Here is a 17252-nt window from a genome sequence, read left to right as displayed (position 1 = left end):
CCTGTATTTGGCTCCATCCATCTTCCCATCAATTTTAACCATCTTCCCTGTCCCTGCTGAAGAAAAGCAGGCCCAAACCATGATGCTGCCACCACCATGTTTGACAGTGGGGATGGTGTGTTCAGCTGTGTTGCTTTTACACCAAACATAACGTTTTGCATTGTTGCCAAAAAGTTCAATTTTGGTTTCATCTGACCAGAGCACCTTCTTCCACATGTTTGGTGTGTCTCCCAGGTGGCTTGTGGCAAACTTTAAACAACACTTTTTATGGATATCTTTAAGAAATGGCTTTCTTCTTGCCACTCTTCCATAAAGGCCAGATTTGTGCAATATGAGACTGATTGTTGTCCTATGGACAGAGTCTCCCACCTCAGCTGTAGATCTCTGCAGTTCATCCAGAGTGATCATGGGCCTCTTGGCTGCATCTCTGATCAGTCTTCTCCTTGTATGAGCTGAAAGTTTAGAGGGACGGCCAGGTCTTAGTAGATTTGCAGTGGTCTGATACTCCTTCCATTTCAATATTATCTCTTGCACAGTGCTCCTTGGGATGTTTAAAGCTTGGGAAATCTTTTTGTATCCAAATCCGGCTTTAAACTTCTTCACAACAGTATCTCGGACCTGCCTGGTGTGTTCCTTGTTCTTCATGATGCTCTCTGCGCTTTTAACGGACCTCTGAGACTATCACAGTGCAGGTGCATTTATACGGAGACTTGATTACACACAGGTGGATTGTATTTATCATCATTAGTCATTTAGGTCAACATTGGATCATTCAGAGATCCTCACTGAACTTCTGGAGAGAGTTTGCTGCACTGAAAGTAAAGGGGCTGAATAATTTTGCACGCCCAATTTTTCAGTTTTTGATTTGTTAAAAAAGTTTGAAATATCCAATAAATGTCGTTCCACTTCATTATTGTGTCCCACTTGGTGTTGATTCTTCACAAAAAAATACAGTTTTATATCTTTATGTTTGAAGCCTGAAATGTGGCAAAAGGTCGCAAAGTTCAAGGGGGCCGAATACTTTCGCAAGGCACTGTACATGTCATTTAAATTAAATACTGAAGTATTTCATGAATTCCTATGGAAGACTGCTTTTGAGGAGTGACAATATGGCCGACCGGTGGCTTCAAAGCATCTCATTGGCCAATACATAGCATCAGCAAGCCAGGGTTTATATACATCATTGTTTTAATTTAGACAGATGACAAGCATACCCAAACTGACATTGTAAATTTGGTAGTTCACTAACAAGACATAATTTGCTATGGCGACCTTACAATTAAAAGCAAGCACTACAAACAATACAAAAAGGTAGCAATACAAAAAGTGTAATTCCATACAGTAAATGTGTGGCAGCATAGCTCCCAGTTTTCAACCTCCAATGGATATGACACTGTAGTTGGGTTGTGGAAGTTCCCTTATAAACAGGGGCGGACTTAGTGATTTGGGTGCACAACATTTTGTTATGGGTTTTATAGTAAAGACATCATTTAACTGTCAAAAGAAATTACCTTTTAATGTGCCATTTTTGTTTAACCTGTAACCTTTATTTAACTAGGCAAGTCAGTTAAGAACAAATTCTTATTTACAATGACGGCCTACCAAAAGGCAAAAGGCCTCCTGTGTGTGATTAAAATGAACACAACAGGCCATGATGTTTTCATTTGATTGTTAAACAATCACTTCTTAAAGTAGCATCCAAACAACATTCCTTCAATTTGCAAGTGACAAACTATCTCATTGGAGATGATCCGATTATCCTAGTGAGCCAAACAACGCCCCTGTCTTTCTATATGGTTCCAATGGATCTGATTCTGTCTGGCCAAAAAGCGTATGACATGCCAAACTCTGTTTGGCCAGATTACATCAGATACATTGTCTACACATTGTCTTCTGCCTCGATGACAATGTCAGTATTACAAGCAGCACTTGTCTTTTGACTAAAGAAATGCATTAACTTACAACATTTTTCCGTTAAATCTTCTTTCTTTCTTTTTATTTTCACTGGTTGCGTTAATTGCACATTTCTCTATCCCGCTGTGAAAGCACCTCATTGATACAGCTTAATTACAATGAAAGTCAAATTTGCAATCATATCGCGTGAAACAATGCACAGGAACTCTGTCAAGGTGGAATAGTCCATTATTATAAACCAGTTGTGAGGTCTCATGCAGAGACATTATTGGGGAAAAAAAGAAGATTGCTAGTATTTTATTATTATGCCCAGCTCAGAGAGGATGTGAGGCCTGAGGCAATTGCCTCTTCTGCCTAATGGTAAGTCCGCCTCTGCTTATAAATCAATGTCATTTAGGTATGTCAATTGTATCATGCTGAGCACCAGCTTTAAAATAAAAATAAATGTGTGAGCATATGTTATCAGAAATCAAATGTGAACCAATTTCTTTTTAGTCCTACAGTTTGGGCTGCTGAAGTTTCTGTGTGTTGCCTGACTCTTATCATCACAGTCCATATGATTGGAGCCCAAAGAGCGACTTTTCTCTCTCTAAGCTTTCCTCATAATGGTGTGGTATAGTTGGCAGGGAACAGACCACTTTTACCCCGCAATCTTCCTTTCCACCACGATGGATCAGAGTGATCCAAAATGTCAATGACATCACCTGCACAGAAGCCGAGCTCGTCCCCTTCCTCCGCTGTGAAGTCGTACACTGCTTTCACCTGTATGACTGCCCTCTGGTACACACACACACACACACACACACACACACACACACACACACACACACACACACACACACACACACAGACACACCACACACACACACACACACACACACACACACACACACACACACACACACACACACACACACACACACACACCTGTGTTAGATAATAGTTGGCCATAGGAACCAGTAATTTCAGAGGACATCAAGGATGTGCCCCCATTTACTGACTACAGTAGGCTTACTGTACCTGTGGATGAGGTATGGTTTCAGATGTCCTTTGGGGGGCTGGGAGAGAGGTTAGGGGGGTGTTTCTACCAGGGGTGCCTATGGTGTGAGCCCTCTCCTCCATCCCAGGTCTCTTACTCTGGGGGAAGAGAGGAGAGAGGTTGAACTCAGGTCAGACTCTAACCTTTAAACCAACCTACAGTATGTCTCAGAATCACAGTAAAACATTACAAACCCAATGAAATCAAATAAAAACAATGACATGGTTTTACATGACCATGGTACATAGCAGCTTCTGAAAAACCGACATGATTCAAAAGACTGCATTGTAGGTAGTGTAGGTTTGTACTTTGGGGTGAGTGGTGTTTACCTGCTGACTGTGAGGAAGGTCTGAGGCCCTGCGGTGTGACGTGGCTGCAGTAGGGGCCCCATAGCTCCTCTCCTCAGGTAGACTCCCCCTCTTCAACTGACAACAGAAGGATGTGGACAGGAAAGGGTTAATAAAGGCCCAGTGCAGTCAAAATGTAGTTTTTATATCCTATTGTACAACAGCTGATGAAACTAACTAAAACATTTGATCAGTGCTATTTCCTGATAGTTGCTGGTTGAAAGTACAATCTACACAGGACCTTCTGTGTAGAGGTTTGGTTTTCCATGGTGACATCACCATGCAGTACATTGGTTAATAGACCAATACCATTGGTTAATTGACAATTCTGGTGCAATAGCTCACTGATTTCAGTTCCTGTATGTGTGCTTGAGAGTACAGAAGATACAGAAGAGTGGGAAGTCAAGAAAGGGAAGGAAGGCTTCACTAAAGAGTTGATTGAACTGAGATAATATACGGCTGAAATACCGGTTGGGGTGCGGATGGGCTCTGGTCATCCCGGCTACCGTCTCTAAGGTAGATGTCCCGTTGCTTGGAGATGGAGGTGTTCTTGTAGAAGTCCACCAGCTTGTTGAGGGAAGTGAATTTCTCTGACCACAGGAAGTAGTGGCCTTTGCTGTCCTTCATCACTTTGAAATGCTGCACGTCAAACTCATGTCTTAGGGGAAAGGTTTTATATATCAGTGAAGCATGTCACAACACAACATCTGGCCTCTTAGTCATACAGTACAATGCAGGTTTAGGGTCAATTCCAATTCAATTCAGGAGGTACACTGACATTCCAATGCCAATTATGTTCAATGCTTTTCAATGAGGAATATTTGGAATTTGAATTTGGTTTAGTGTCTGAATTCATTGGAATTGAAATGGTATTGACCCCAACCCTGGTTGACACTGCCTGGGACTATTTGTATATGACATTTGTGTTGATTTGTGATAAGCATGCCGCTGTGAAGACATTTAGAATAAGCGGAAGGGACAATCCTTGGTTTTCATATAACTTGGCAGAATTAATTATAAAAATAAATAGCTCTTGGGCTCAAGCTAGACATACAAATGCTCCTGTTGACTGGGCCTCCTTCAGAGCGCTAAGAAACAAATACACAGTATTGATCAGGAAGTCCAAATCAGATTACTATTTAGATGCAGTCGATTAGATGAACCTAAACAACCCTACCAAGTTCTGGAAGCTAATCAAATCAGTGTCAGGTTCTAATGTATCCTCTGGCTTTCCTGACCATTTAATGATGGATTCAAATGAAGTGAAGGATAAAGCCCATATTGTAGGGGATTTTAACAAGCACTTCATATCTGCTGGTTCAGTTTTTGATAATGGTGGGCCCCAGGTCTCTAATGTAAGCTCTGTTACAGTCAACTATGATATAGGCCCTCATGACGTGATCTTCCTGTCTGGGTTGTCGCCCCCCCTTGGGTTGTGCCGTGGCGGAGATCTTTGTGGGCTATACTCTGCCTTGTCTGAGGATGGTAAGTTTGTGGATGAAGATATCCCTCTAGTGGTGTGGGGGCTGTGCTTTCGCAAAGTGGGTGGGGTTATATCCTGCCTGTTTGGGGTATCATTGGATGCGGCCACAGTGTCTCCTGACCCCTCCTGTCTCAGCCTCCAGTATTTATGCTGCAGTAGTTTATGTGTTGGGGGGCTAGGGTCAGTCTGTTATATCTGGAGTACTTCTCCTGTCTTATCCTGTGTCCTGTGTGAATTTAAGTATGCTCTCTCTAATTCTCTCTTTCTTTCTCTCTCTCGGAGGACCTGAGCCCTAGGACCATGCCTCAGGACTACCTGGCATGATGACTCCTTGCTGTCCGCAGTCCACCTGGCTGTGCTGCTGCTCCAGTTTCAACTGTTCTGCCTGTGATTATTATTATTTGACCATGCTGGTAATTTATGAACATTTGAACATCTTGGCCATGTTTTGTTATAATCTCCACCCGGCACAGCCAGAAGAGGACTGGCCACCCCTCATAGCCTGATTCCTCTCTAGGTTTCTTCCTAGGTTTTGGCCTTTCTAAGGAGTTTTTCCTAGCCACCGTGCTTCTACACCTGCATTGCTTGCTGTTTGGGGTTTTAGGCTGGGTTTCTGTACAGCACTTTGAGATATCAGCTGATGTAAGAAGGGCTATATAAATACATTTGATTTGATTTCATGTGAACCATTTGATCTTTGAGCCTGTTTCTTATACTGAGGTCTATAAAGCACTAAAGGCTATAGACACTAAAAAGTCTGCAGGTCCAGACAACTTGGACCCCTACCTCTTAAAGATAGCAGCTGGTATTATTACTGAACCTGTGGCTCACATTTTCAACTTGAGTCTCTTGACCAATTCCATACCTGGCATTTGGAAATCAGCTTATGTCCTCCCGCTGCTAAAGGGTGGAGATCCCTCAGATGCTAAAAACTATGGTCCTATCTCTAAACTCCCTATCCTGGCCAAAGTCTATGAATCCCTAGTGAACTCACAATTAAAACACTTCTTAATTGAAAAGAACATACTGAGCGGGGTTCAGTCTGGCTTTAGATTGGGGCACATCACCACAACTGCAGCTATGGCAGTGGCAAATGACATCATTAATGCACTTGATAAAAAGCAACATTGTGCTGCTCTGTTTGTGGATTTAGCAAAGGCCTTTGATTCAGTTGACCATGAATTGTTGCTAGCTAGACGCAGAAAAATTGGTCTTAGTGAATGGGCAGTAAATTGGTTTAGGAACTATCTTTCTGACAGAACACACTGTGTATATACTGACAATCACAAATCTAGTTTTCTTGAGATAAATAGAGGTGTGCCCCAGGGTTCCATTTTAGCTCCTGTGCTGTTCTCAATTTTTATTAATGATTTTGGAAATGGCATGCAACCAGCAAAGTTACATCTAAATGCAGATAATACAGTCATATATTAATGTGCTCCTTCTCTGGTTCAGGCTGTTGAAGAGCTCCAGACTGCTTTTCAGTCACTGCAGGCCTCCTGTTATGGTCTCAAACTGGTATTGAATGTACAAAAAACTAAATTCATCACCTTTACCAGAGCTAGAACTCTGCCAGAGAATGTTAGCATTGTCACATCTGGTGGCTTATCCATTGAAAAAGTGTCATCCTACAAACACCTAGGTATTTGGTTGGATGACAAGTTATCCTTTAAAGTTCATGTGGATAATCTTGTGAGCTTAAATTGAAATTGGGTTTTTATTTTCGTAATAAGGCTTGCTTCCTGCTTATGGCTAGAAAGAAGCTTGTTCAGGCCACTTTTCTCTCTGTCATTGATTATGGTGACTTGTTGTATATGCATGTAACCTCCTCCATCTTACAGAGACTGGACTCTGTTTATCATTCATCCTTGCACTTTATTACAAACACCAAGTCACTCATCCACCATTGGTAGGTTGGACCTCACTTTATATGCGCAGAAAGATACATTTGTATGTGTTCATCTACAAAGCCCTTTTGGGTAAACTCCCTCTTTACCTCTGTAGTCTGGTCTCCTTCACCACCAGCAGTTACCATACCCGGTCTGCTAGGTGGTTGCTACTTAAAGTCCCCAGGACATTCACAGTATTAGGCAAGACTGCCTTCTCTTTTTGTGCACTAGACACATGGAATAATCTACAATCCATGCTTCATCTAGATATGTTAGTGCCACTGAATGGAATAATCTACGATCCATGCTTCATCTAGATATGTAGTGCCACTGAATGAATTTAAAATATTGATGGGAGACTTTTTTAGGCTGGATCATGTTGTTTTAATTCTGTAATGTATTGAATGTTGCTGCCTTCTTGGCCAGGTCTCCCTTGAAAAAGAGACTCTGTGTCTCAATGGGCTTATCCTGGTTAAATAAAGGTTAAATAAAAATAAATAAACAATGATAGGATGTGATGAGTTATGATTCAAACAATTTAGTTGTGTCCTGTCCTATTCCATAAATCCAAAGTCAACTGTTTCTCTGGTGCAGTACTTTCATTGTCCCCTGCTGGCTTATGTTAGATATTGCAAGGAAAAGCTGTACCAGTAATATCAAGTATAGCCTACAGAAACTGAATTCTTCCCCTGGCTCATAGACATTTCATGAGAAATGGAGGGAGATTTTGAAAATGTTCACAGATGAGTTTTGCAGGTTAACATGTTACCACATTTTACAGAGTTCATGCGGTGCAAACTCTAACCCCCCTAGGTACTGTTTTGTAATCAGTGAGCTAGCTCCCTGTAATATCCTGGCCTGAGCCTACACCCACCCACCTGACAGAGATGGAGAATTCTCCAGGGGAGCTCTGACTGCCACGGATCAGGAATCCCCCCACCTCCCTAGACATCAGGAGCTCCTCAGCAGAGCTGCGGCTTGCCGTCTCCTTGAACCAGCTGGACAGAGAGATACAGTATACAGATGTGGCTATACTTTTCTTACTTTAAGCATACAAACTCATGTTGTATGTGTGTGTTCAAATACATTTTATGGATGAGAATGACTAAACCTTAACTTTATTTCACCTTGGGGTTTGTCTCTCAATGTAGTTTTGGGGCACAAAGCCTTCCTGTCCATGCAGCTCTGCCTTAAACCACTCATCTTGACTACCTAGAATCTGATTAGGGAACAGAGATATACAAAAACAACAGAGCTCACTGTTTAGGTGTAATATTACAGCAGAATACAACAGTAGAACTTTGTGTGTAGAATTTAGGAATTAGATTAGTGGAATGTGTCTTTAAAGCCAAGTCCCACACTCCGTTGTACTACTGCCATTCTTTAGTCTTACTATGGCACGCTATTCTGAATTGTAATGTGTCTCCTCCCATTCTCTCTCAGGTCATACTCACTTTCAGAATGTCTCCCTTTCGGAAGCTCAGCTCATCCTCAGCCGTAGCATTAAACTCGTACTTTCCTCTGGCTTCCATGGCGAGCGGTGGAAGGGTCAAAGAGTTGGAACAGGGATGCAGAAGGACTGCAGTCGGTCTATGGAATGAGATGAGTCAGGGAGAGTTGTGGGTTGGTAGTTTCAAAGTAAGCAAACTATACAGTGCAGTCAAACATGTTATTTCCTGTGTTTTAGATATATTTCGACACTGAGGTTGGAATAATACTGTGTATTTGTGAAAATGATGATAATGCCATTTTAGTGTACGGGCTGTTTAAAAAGACCGCCTGAAATATCATCCTGTTTTGGTGGGATGGAGTTTTGGCAGTAAATGAGTTAATAGACCAATATGAAAGAGAGTTCCAAACTTTGTGCGCGACTGATTTCTTCATTCCGGCAGCACCCGCAGCTTTTGATACCGCAGCCGCCCCCTCCCCCTGGCTCTCTGTCCGACTCCCACCCGCTACTGCAAGAACGTGTCCCTAACCCAACCGCAGTTCCGCAATGTTACTTCAGGAGTATGTGACGCAGCTCACTTGCCAGCCATGGTCCTAGCAATTGTGTGCCCTATATAGGCAATATCAAAATGAGCAAAAAATAACCTAAGAAATAAGTTAAATTACCAGAGATTCTCACGTGGCCCATTATATTAAGCTATCGGTGTTACTGGGCTATATCAGCCAATAGGCTAGACATAGTTTGAAGAGAGCAGAGCTGGAGAGAGAGCAGACACATTCACTTTCTCTTGAGAAATGTTTTATAGCGTACCTTTTAGGAGTGGGACCATTTTCAGACGGAGATAAAAATAAAAGGTGATCAATATGTATTTCTAGGCAATGTAAACTACAGCCTAATCATATTTAGGAAGTTGATTTCATTGGAAAGATAACTGCCCCCTGCTTCTCCGCCCATGCATAGTCTATAGCTTACTATTTTAATTGAGACTACACACACACCTGATCATAGCCACAGGAAGTATGGGTACTGAGAGTGCTGCAGCACCCCTAAAAATAATAAAATGCAAAAAACAATGTTTTACTAGTCCTGTATGAAAGACTGATTTAGCTGTCTGTAGCATTTTCAAATAAATATATGATCGCCATTGTCTGTCTGATCGCCAGCTTCCACCTGCAGAATGCACAATTATAATCGCGCCTCAATGATCTGTCAGACCCGCATCCCTCTACCTCTTTGCCAATAACAGCTATAGTTTTCAGTTCTCCTCCTCAGTCAGTCGACTCACAGAGAGTCCTAGCTTACTTCTAGCTAAGAAGCTTTTCTTATTATTTTTTTTACCATTTTAACTGAAAAAAATTCCAGTAAGGTACTTCATTGATAATCAGAAATGATTTGATATTGAGATGAAAATGGCTGCATTAGACCTACAACTAACTGCACTGTTTAAACAGCTTACTGTATACTTGTATTTTAGGTCGACAATGCCAGTAACTTAACTCTGGAGGGGTAATTCTGCTGAGGTGGTGCAGTGGTGGTTTGCAAAATACAATTGTTACCAGCCTAGACTAGACTATGCTGTACATTCTGTAATCTGTGAATATTGCACCTGGGGCTGTAACAACCAGTGCATGGGGGAAATACATTCAGTGGGATAAAACGCAAAACAAAAAAAAATTGTAACGGAGGAGATGACAGAAGAGAAGTTGTGCAATAAGAACACAGATTTAGTTTCAAAACCCTTTGGTTCGGTTGTATCCTTCTAAACACAAGGCTAAGTATAACTTTTTCTATTCCTAGCTATGAAGTTTAGATATGAAAAATGAGAAATAAAGAAATGGGGAAACTGGAAAATAATTTAAAAATGGAAGCAAAACAGAGAAAAGTTGTCTGAGCCAGACACTTCCCCTTACCTTCTGTCACGAAGCTGAGGAGAGAACAATTCTTGTTTCGGTAGTTCGTAGCATTCACCATGTGGTAATGTTTACCTACGGGATACATAAACAGACATGAGCATGGAGGAACAGGCAGAAGAGCGAGTCAGAGGAGGACAAACAACATCAGGAGCTGTCCATTTCCCCTTTCAATTAAGTAAAAAAAAAAGCGGTGTAATTTTTAGAGATTGAAATCTCATGATGGTAATTATCTTTGATGTTCAATTTGCTGCTCTCCCACGTGTGTGTGGTCTGCAGTGGTCTGCAGTGTATGCTCCAAAATCACATACATTATCCATCCCCAGAACCATAGATACACATGATTACGTACAATTTCATAAATCTATCCCAGCCCTACCTCTCTACCTATTCAGCCATCAGACACCGGAGGGAGCCAATACCAGCGCTGTAGTATCAGCTTCTATTGCTCACCACGGCTCCAATCCTGTACCCTGATTAAAACTCCTACTCTGCAGTAAAATACCCCTTCTGTTCCCCCTCTCTGTCTTATTCAGAGTGGATATGAGTGAGGGTAGATAGATGATAATGAGAATCATTCACAGAGCTCTACTAAGCCGGATGGAAGGCCGCATAAACAACATGAGGACAACTGAAGATTAAATTCAATTACATTAAGAAAATAGTTTCAAACTATGCGTGTTTGTCAGACCCAGATGTATCTCTTTCTCTCCCTTTTTCTTTACCAGGCAGGAACTATTCATTAAACCAGAGGAGGAAACTCTCCTCTGTCTCTCTCTCTAAAGTCAACACAACATATTCACTTATTGACAGTAATAGCTCACATATCAGTTTGATAGAATTGTTTTATTTAAATGTAACCTTTATTTAACTAGGCAAGTCAGTTTTAAGAACAAATTATTATTTACAATGATGGCCTACTCCGGCCAAATCCGGACGACGCTGGGCCAATTGCGCGCCACCCTATGGGACTCCCAATCACTGACAGATGTGATACAGCCTGGATTCGAACCAGGTACTATAGTGACACCTCTTGCACTGAGATGCAGTGCCTCAGACTGCTGTACCACTCAGTAGCCCACATATGATAACAAGAGTCTTTTTTCTTGGAGGTTTGGATGAGCAAGGAGAAGGTCAAGGGATATCACCACACATTCCATTGACATAAATTCAACAAATTGTTTAATCTAAATGATTCCCACTTCAGTTGAACCATGTGTGTACACAGAAGTGCACTCAATCTGTGTTATCTAACTCCTTCGCTCCATAAAACCATGTACCGTAAACACAGTAAAACATGTACGCAGCCAAACAGGCACTTCAGTTTTAAATCACTTGCCTCACCGAATGGCTCTAATGTTTAACTAATGAAGTGAACCTCCTGATTCCATTGCAGATTAGCCCTCATAAACATTATCAATATAACTCTTACTTTTGAGTTTAGATAAAACACATGCCAGCAGCTTGCTGAAAAAGCATGTACATAAACTGCATGCATCCAACAAATCTCAAAATACTGTCAACTGCACTGACGAGAGAGCTATAGTAAGGTAAGACACTACACTGACAAGAGAGATATAGTAATATAAGACACGACACTGACGAAAGAAATATAGTAAGGTAAGACACTACACTGACAAGAGAGATATAGTAAGGTAAGACACTACACTGATGAGAGAGATATAGTAAGATAAGACACTACACTGATGAGAGAGATATAGTAAGGTAAGACACTACACTGATGAGAGAGATATAGTAAGATAAGACACTACACTGATGAGAGAGATATAGTAAGGTAAGACACTACACTGATGAGAGAGATATAGTAAGGTAAGACACTACACTGACAAGAGAGATATAGTAATATAAGACACGACACTGACGAGAGAAATATAGTAAGGTAAGACACTACACTGACAAGAGAGATATAGTAAGGTAAGACACTACACTGATGAGAGAGATATAGTAAGATAAGACACTACACTGATGAGAGAGATATAGTAAGGTAAGACACTACACTGATGAGAGAGATATAGTAAGGTAAGACACTACACTGACCACCACAACCCCTTACCCCAATGAGCATAAACCACTGATAAAATCTTTGTAAAAAACACTGGTCAAATACAACCCACAAACCACTTAATCATTCTGCTGTCAGGACAATTCTGCTATTAGACAGCCGTGAACACACACACACAGAGAGACAGACAGACAGAACCTCGTTGTTGTCACTCTAGAGCCCTCAAACTCAACTCTGGACCTCAAAGCCAGTTCCGCTGCATTTGTTCATTGTTCCCCTCTAATTATGGACTGATTTAGACCTGGAACACCAGGTCTGTGCAATTATTTATCAGGTAGAACAGAAAACCAGCAGGCTACGGACCTTACAGGGTAAGAGTTGAGTGCTCTAGAACAGGTATTTGTACACGCAATGCCGTCGGGGGTACGCCAAATTAAAATGTGATTCACATTTTTTTTTTTATAATAATAATATTTGTTTTTCTTCACATTTTCAAACAGTCCATTTATATTTTCCAACGGGGCTATACATTTGGGTGAGGTTTTTTAAAATCGCCTGAGTAGCCGTTTCACTGCCAAAAATCAAATGAAACCATCTAGTGTTCAGCGAAATAACAACACAATGTCAAATACAGGTAGCCTAGTCAAATAATTAACATCCAATCACATTAACTGTTACTCTCTCGCGGGAATTCCACTAATGGACCATATGTAGCCAAACGTAGCTGCTGCTCATGTTGCTATCTGTACTGATGGCTCAAAAGCCATGACAGGGAGCCATAGAGGAGTGGTAACACGCATGCAAGCAGTTGCTCCCGATGCCACTTGGGTACACTGCAGCATCCACCAAGAGGCTCTTGCTACCAAGGGAATGCCTGACAGCTTGAAAGACATTTTGGACACTACAGTGAAAATGGTTAACTTTGTTAAAGCAAGGCCCCTGAACTCTTGTGTATTTTCTGCACTATGCAATGATATGGGCAGCGACCATGTAACGCTTTTACAATATACAGAAGTGCGCTGGTAATCAAGGAGCAAAGTATTGACACGTTTTTTAAATTGAGAGACGAGCTTAAAGTTTTCTTTACTGACCATAATTTTCACTTGTCTGACAGCTTGCATGATGACGAGTTTCTCACATGACTGGCGTATCTGGGTGATGTTTTTTCTCACCTGAATGATCTGAATCTAGGATTACAGGAACACTCTGCAACTATATTCAATGTGCGGAACAAAATTGAGGCTATGATTAAGAAGTTGGAGCTCTTCTCTGTCTGCATTAACAAGGACAACACAGGTCTTTCCATCATTGTATGATTTTTTTGTGTGCAAATGAACTCAAGTTTACGGACAATGTCAAATGTGATATAGCGAAGCACCTGAGTGAATTGGGTGCGCAATTATGCATGTACTGGATGACACAAACAACTGGATTCTTTGTCCCTTTTATGCCCTGCCTCCAGTCCACTTACCGATTCTGAACAAGAGAGCCTCATCGAAATTGCAACAAGCGGTTCTGTGAAAATGTTATTTAATCAGAAGCCACTGCCAGATTTCTGGATTGGGCTGCACTCAGAGTATCCTGCCTTGGCAAATCACACTGTTAAGAGACTGATGCCTTTTGCAACCATGTACCTATGTGAGAGTGGATTCTCAGCCCTCAATAGCATGAAAACAGGCACAGACTGTGTGTGGAAAATGATTTAAGACTGAGACTCTCTCCAATACAACCCACCATTACAGTTATGTGCATATTTTCAAGCATACCCTTCTCATTAACCTGTGGTGAGTTATTCTCAATTTTTGATTAACAAATAAGGTTTTATATGTAAGATGGTTAAATAAAGAGCAAAATTATTGATTATTATTATATTATTATTTGTGCCCTGGTCCTATAAGAGCTCTTTGTCACTTCCCACAAGCCGGGTTGTGACAAAAACTCACACTCATTCTTATGTTTAATAAATGTATCGTATAGTGTGTGTGTGGCAGGCTTACAATTATGGCAAAAAACAACATTGTAGAGTGCACTGACCCTGGTGCTAGAGGGGTACGCAGCTGGAGGTTGAATGTTTGAAGGGGTACGGGACTATAAAACGTTTGGGAACCACTGCTCTAGAGGATGGAAGTCTCAAACATGTAAAACAATAACAAAACAGTAGCCGAGTCCCCTGGGAAATGAGACAGTGCAGAGCAGAGGGGATCTACTCTAGTAACATGTCACCAGTGAGGTGGGCCAGGGGCATGTTGGCAATGTGCCAACATCCCTAGAGCTCCCCTGGTACGGTGACCTGGGTGAAGGGGATATTTGCAGTGGTTTCAACTCTCACTGCCCACATTCATTTTAGCTGGATTTTTTCAGCTCCCAACTGTTTTTCTTAGCACTTTTAGTGCCTCTTCAACAGCCCAGTCGGTTGTTATATAGTCTTGTAGAGCCAAACATTCGACCATTAGTCAAAGAAATAGGATTGTGATGTCTTAAACAGATATCTTTATTAAATATCGGACATTGTCGGAGTGGTAAGATCTATTACGGAGTAGCGTGCATAATTTTCTTTGTTGGAAATGTTGGAAACGGTAAGTTTTATACTTAAGGATTTACATTATGCAAAGCCTAACTATGTGAAGGCGCTAAACATTTCTCTACACTTCACCAATCAGAGATTAGTGAGGAATGTGCAGAATGTGTTTTTGAGAGTAACTACCCAGCCAACTACCCAGCACTGAGGAAAACAGCACTAGACAATACTGTATATACTGTACATTTATAAATATCCATCCATTCTCAATTATGGGAAATCCAAATTCAACAAGTTCTATATATTTTAGTAAACAACAATTTACCACCATGTAAAGCATTGAAAGATCCAGTGATACTGTACTGTTTGTAATCTATTTGACACACCATAGTAGCTCACACTATGTCAATTAGACTGACATGGCTAGCCTACTATGATTGAATCGAGGACCTTGTTTTAGCAAAAAAAAAACAACCCCGAAAAAACATGAACTTATAAAGCTTGCTCAATAGTGCACCTGTCCTCTTCAGTGGCTTTCTATTTTAACTGAGTTTCATATCAAAAGAAAACACATTATGAACATACTTCCTCATCACATAAATACAACTATTGTTGAACTTATCTCCTACTACTCATAAATTACCACATCCCAGAGGAGAAGCTATTTGACCTTGTAGAGCACTGAGCACACAAACCAATGAGGAAAAAACGTTCAAGCAAAAAGCTATTTCAAAATACCTTTCACATCACCATGGCATGGGCAGGGGGACTATATATAAAGATCGTTTTCAAATAATTTAGCAATAAGGAAAATGTTTCAACTGTTAGGTTAAAGATAATATCTTTGTTGTTATTATTTATAATAGCATTGCATAATATGGTAACAAGTTGTCTCATAGCCTACGTATGTGCTCCAGAACTATATTGCATGTCCTTTTCACCAATGTCTGTGGACAACTGTTGGTTACTGGGGACAGTTATTGCTTGTATCAAACAGGTAGTTAAAGTTCTCTATGTGGCACTTCTTTCAATTGTCCGGTTAGTTGCCATAGATTCAGAATCTAAAAGATTTCCAACAAATTATAGGGATACCACTCTTGAGAGAGAGACAGTTCTGTAACCACTAAAGAGCAATGATTCACAATTCAGATGAGAGGAAGCTGACTAATTATTATAATTAATTACATTACAGAAAAAGTGGAGTGAGTATGACTGTAACAGTTGTTCATACGATTAGAGAGAGAGACTTTGATGACTATAAACCAGTCGCTGAAGTTTAATGGATTGCTCTGCATGCAGTGTCTTCAAGCCAGCATGACACTATAAAAAGTTTGGTCATTTTGGTGACATGATTTGGCTAGCCATAAAACAGTGGGTATATTACATTTACATTGATGGTTGCATCACGTATGTAAGAATAATCAAGCATTCTTCAAATGGGTCAACTGTATATTGCAATATGATATTTACCTTTATCTCATGTAAAGAGCCACGCGTTGACAGTCGCAAGAGGTCGGGAAATTTACGCAGCCAGCCAGGGCTTTGCCAACTAGATCATAATTTCAGTCAAAATTTCGCAAGTTCGCATCAAAAGGAAAACGTCATATTCGTAAAAACAAATCCGTTAAAGACTGTTTACTTCCGCGTCCTTTCATTGAAGTATAACAACGCTGAGACTTTCGAGTTCCCTCCCCAACACGCACAATAGCTGAATGTCCCAACGCGGAGATGAACCAGTTACTTGCACTTGGTTAGAGACCGCCTCTTTTCAAAAGGAACTTTTGGACTTTACTTCAAAAATGCTGATGAATAAAACTGATCACATTCATAATGTGACAATAAATAATAAAAGCTTATGCACTTGGTTAGAGACCGCACCTTTTCAAAGGGAACTTTTGGACTTCACCACAAACATTCTGAGGCACTGCATCTCAGTGCAAGAGGCGTCCATACAGTCCCTGGTTCGAATCCAGGCTGTATCTCATCCGGCCGTGATTGGGAAGTCCAATAGCGCGGCGGACAATTGGCCCAGCGTCATCAGTGTTTGGCCGGGGTAGGCCGTAATTGTAAATAAGAATTTGTTCTTAACTGACTTGCCTAGTTAAATAAAGGTTCAATAAAATTAAAATACATTTAAATGAATAATGTGACAATATGTAATAAAGGCTTATTGCATGAGGTAAAACATTATGATAAACACACACAAACACACACACAGTATAGACTTTATTCCTGTGATCTTCCATGTGTCTTTCGGATAGGCAAATTAATACTCCTTGGCATCATCTTGAACATGTCCAAATGTTTCACATTCTTTCGGATGGCATGCATGAAGATCTCATTGGAAATGGGCTTTCCACGATAAAACACCGACACTCCTCAAGCTCTATTTCAGTAACCTACAACTTTTCTATGACAGATCGTATAGGCTAATTCTTGTCTATATCAACACATATCAAAACATATCAATGTAGGCTTTCAAACCAATATAAGTTATATAATTCAGCCTGCATTATACAGTTAATGGAAACGGATGGCTTTGGAATTTGGTTACATAAAGTTATCTACCGTCCTCATATTTCTCTTTAGAAAAATGCATGTTTGGTGTGTTTTTTTTGGCTATACATTCATAACACATGCTGCTGACCATCATTATAGAGAGCAAGCAGGGAGTTTACT

At 40.7% G+C, this 17252-nt stretch overlaps 1 protein-coding gene across 1 annotated transcript; it reads right to left on the bottom strand.

The window, feature by feature from the left end:
* Positions 1-1170: 1170 nt before the first annotated feature.
* On the bottom strand, positions 1171-16506 carry LOC110486621 (growth factor receptor-bound protein 2). The gene is made up of 9 exons (XM_036941328.1): positions 16044-16506; positions 10033-10107; positions 8127-8262; positions 7800-7891; positions 7551-7670; positions 3769-3958; positions 3283-3378; positions 2935-3051; positions 1171-2691 (listed from the first exon to the last, which is right to left on the bottom strand). Exons 3-9 carry the CDS (start codon positions 8202-8204, stop codon positions 2515-2517), a joined length of 870 nt encoding a protein of 289 aa, XP_036797223.1. The 5' UTR covers positions 8205-8262; positions 10033-10107; positions 16044-16506; the 3' UTR covers positions 1171-2514.
* Positions 16507-17252: the final 746 nt, after the last annotated feature.

This window comes from Oncorhynchus mykiss, chromosome 13, assembly GCF_013265735.2.
Source record: "Oncorhynchus mykiss isolate Arlee chromosome 13, USDA_OmykA_1.1, whole genome shotgun sequence".
In the NCBI taxonomy this organism is placed as follows: domain Eukaryota; kingdom Metazoa; phylum Chordata; class Actinopteri; order Salmoniformes; family Salmonidae; genus Oncorhynchus; species Oncorhynchus mykiss.
Note: the sequence above shows the minus strand (reverse complement) of the source record. Positions and strands in the feature narration are given on the sequence as shown.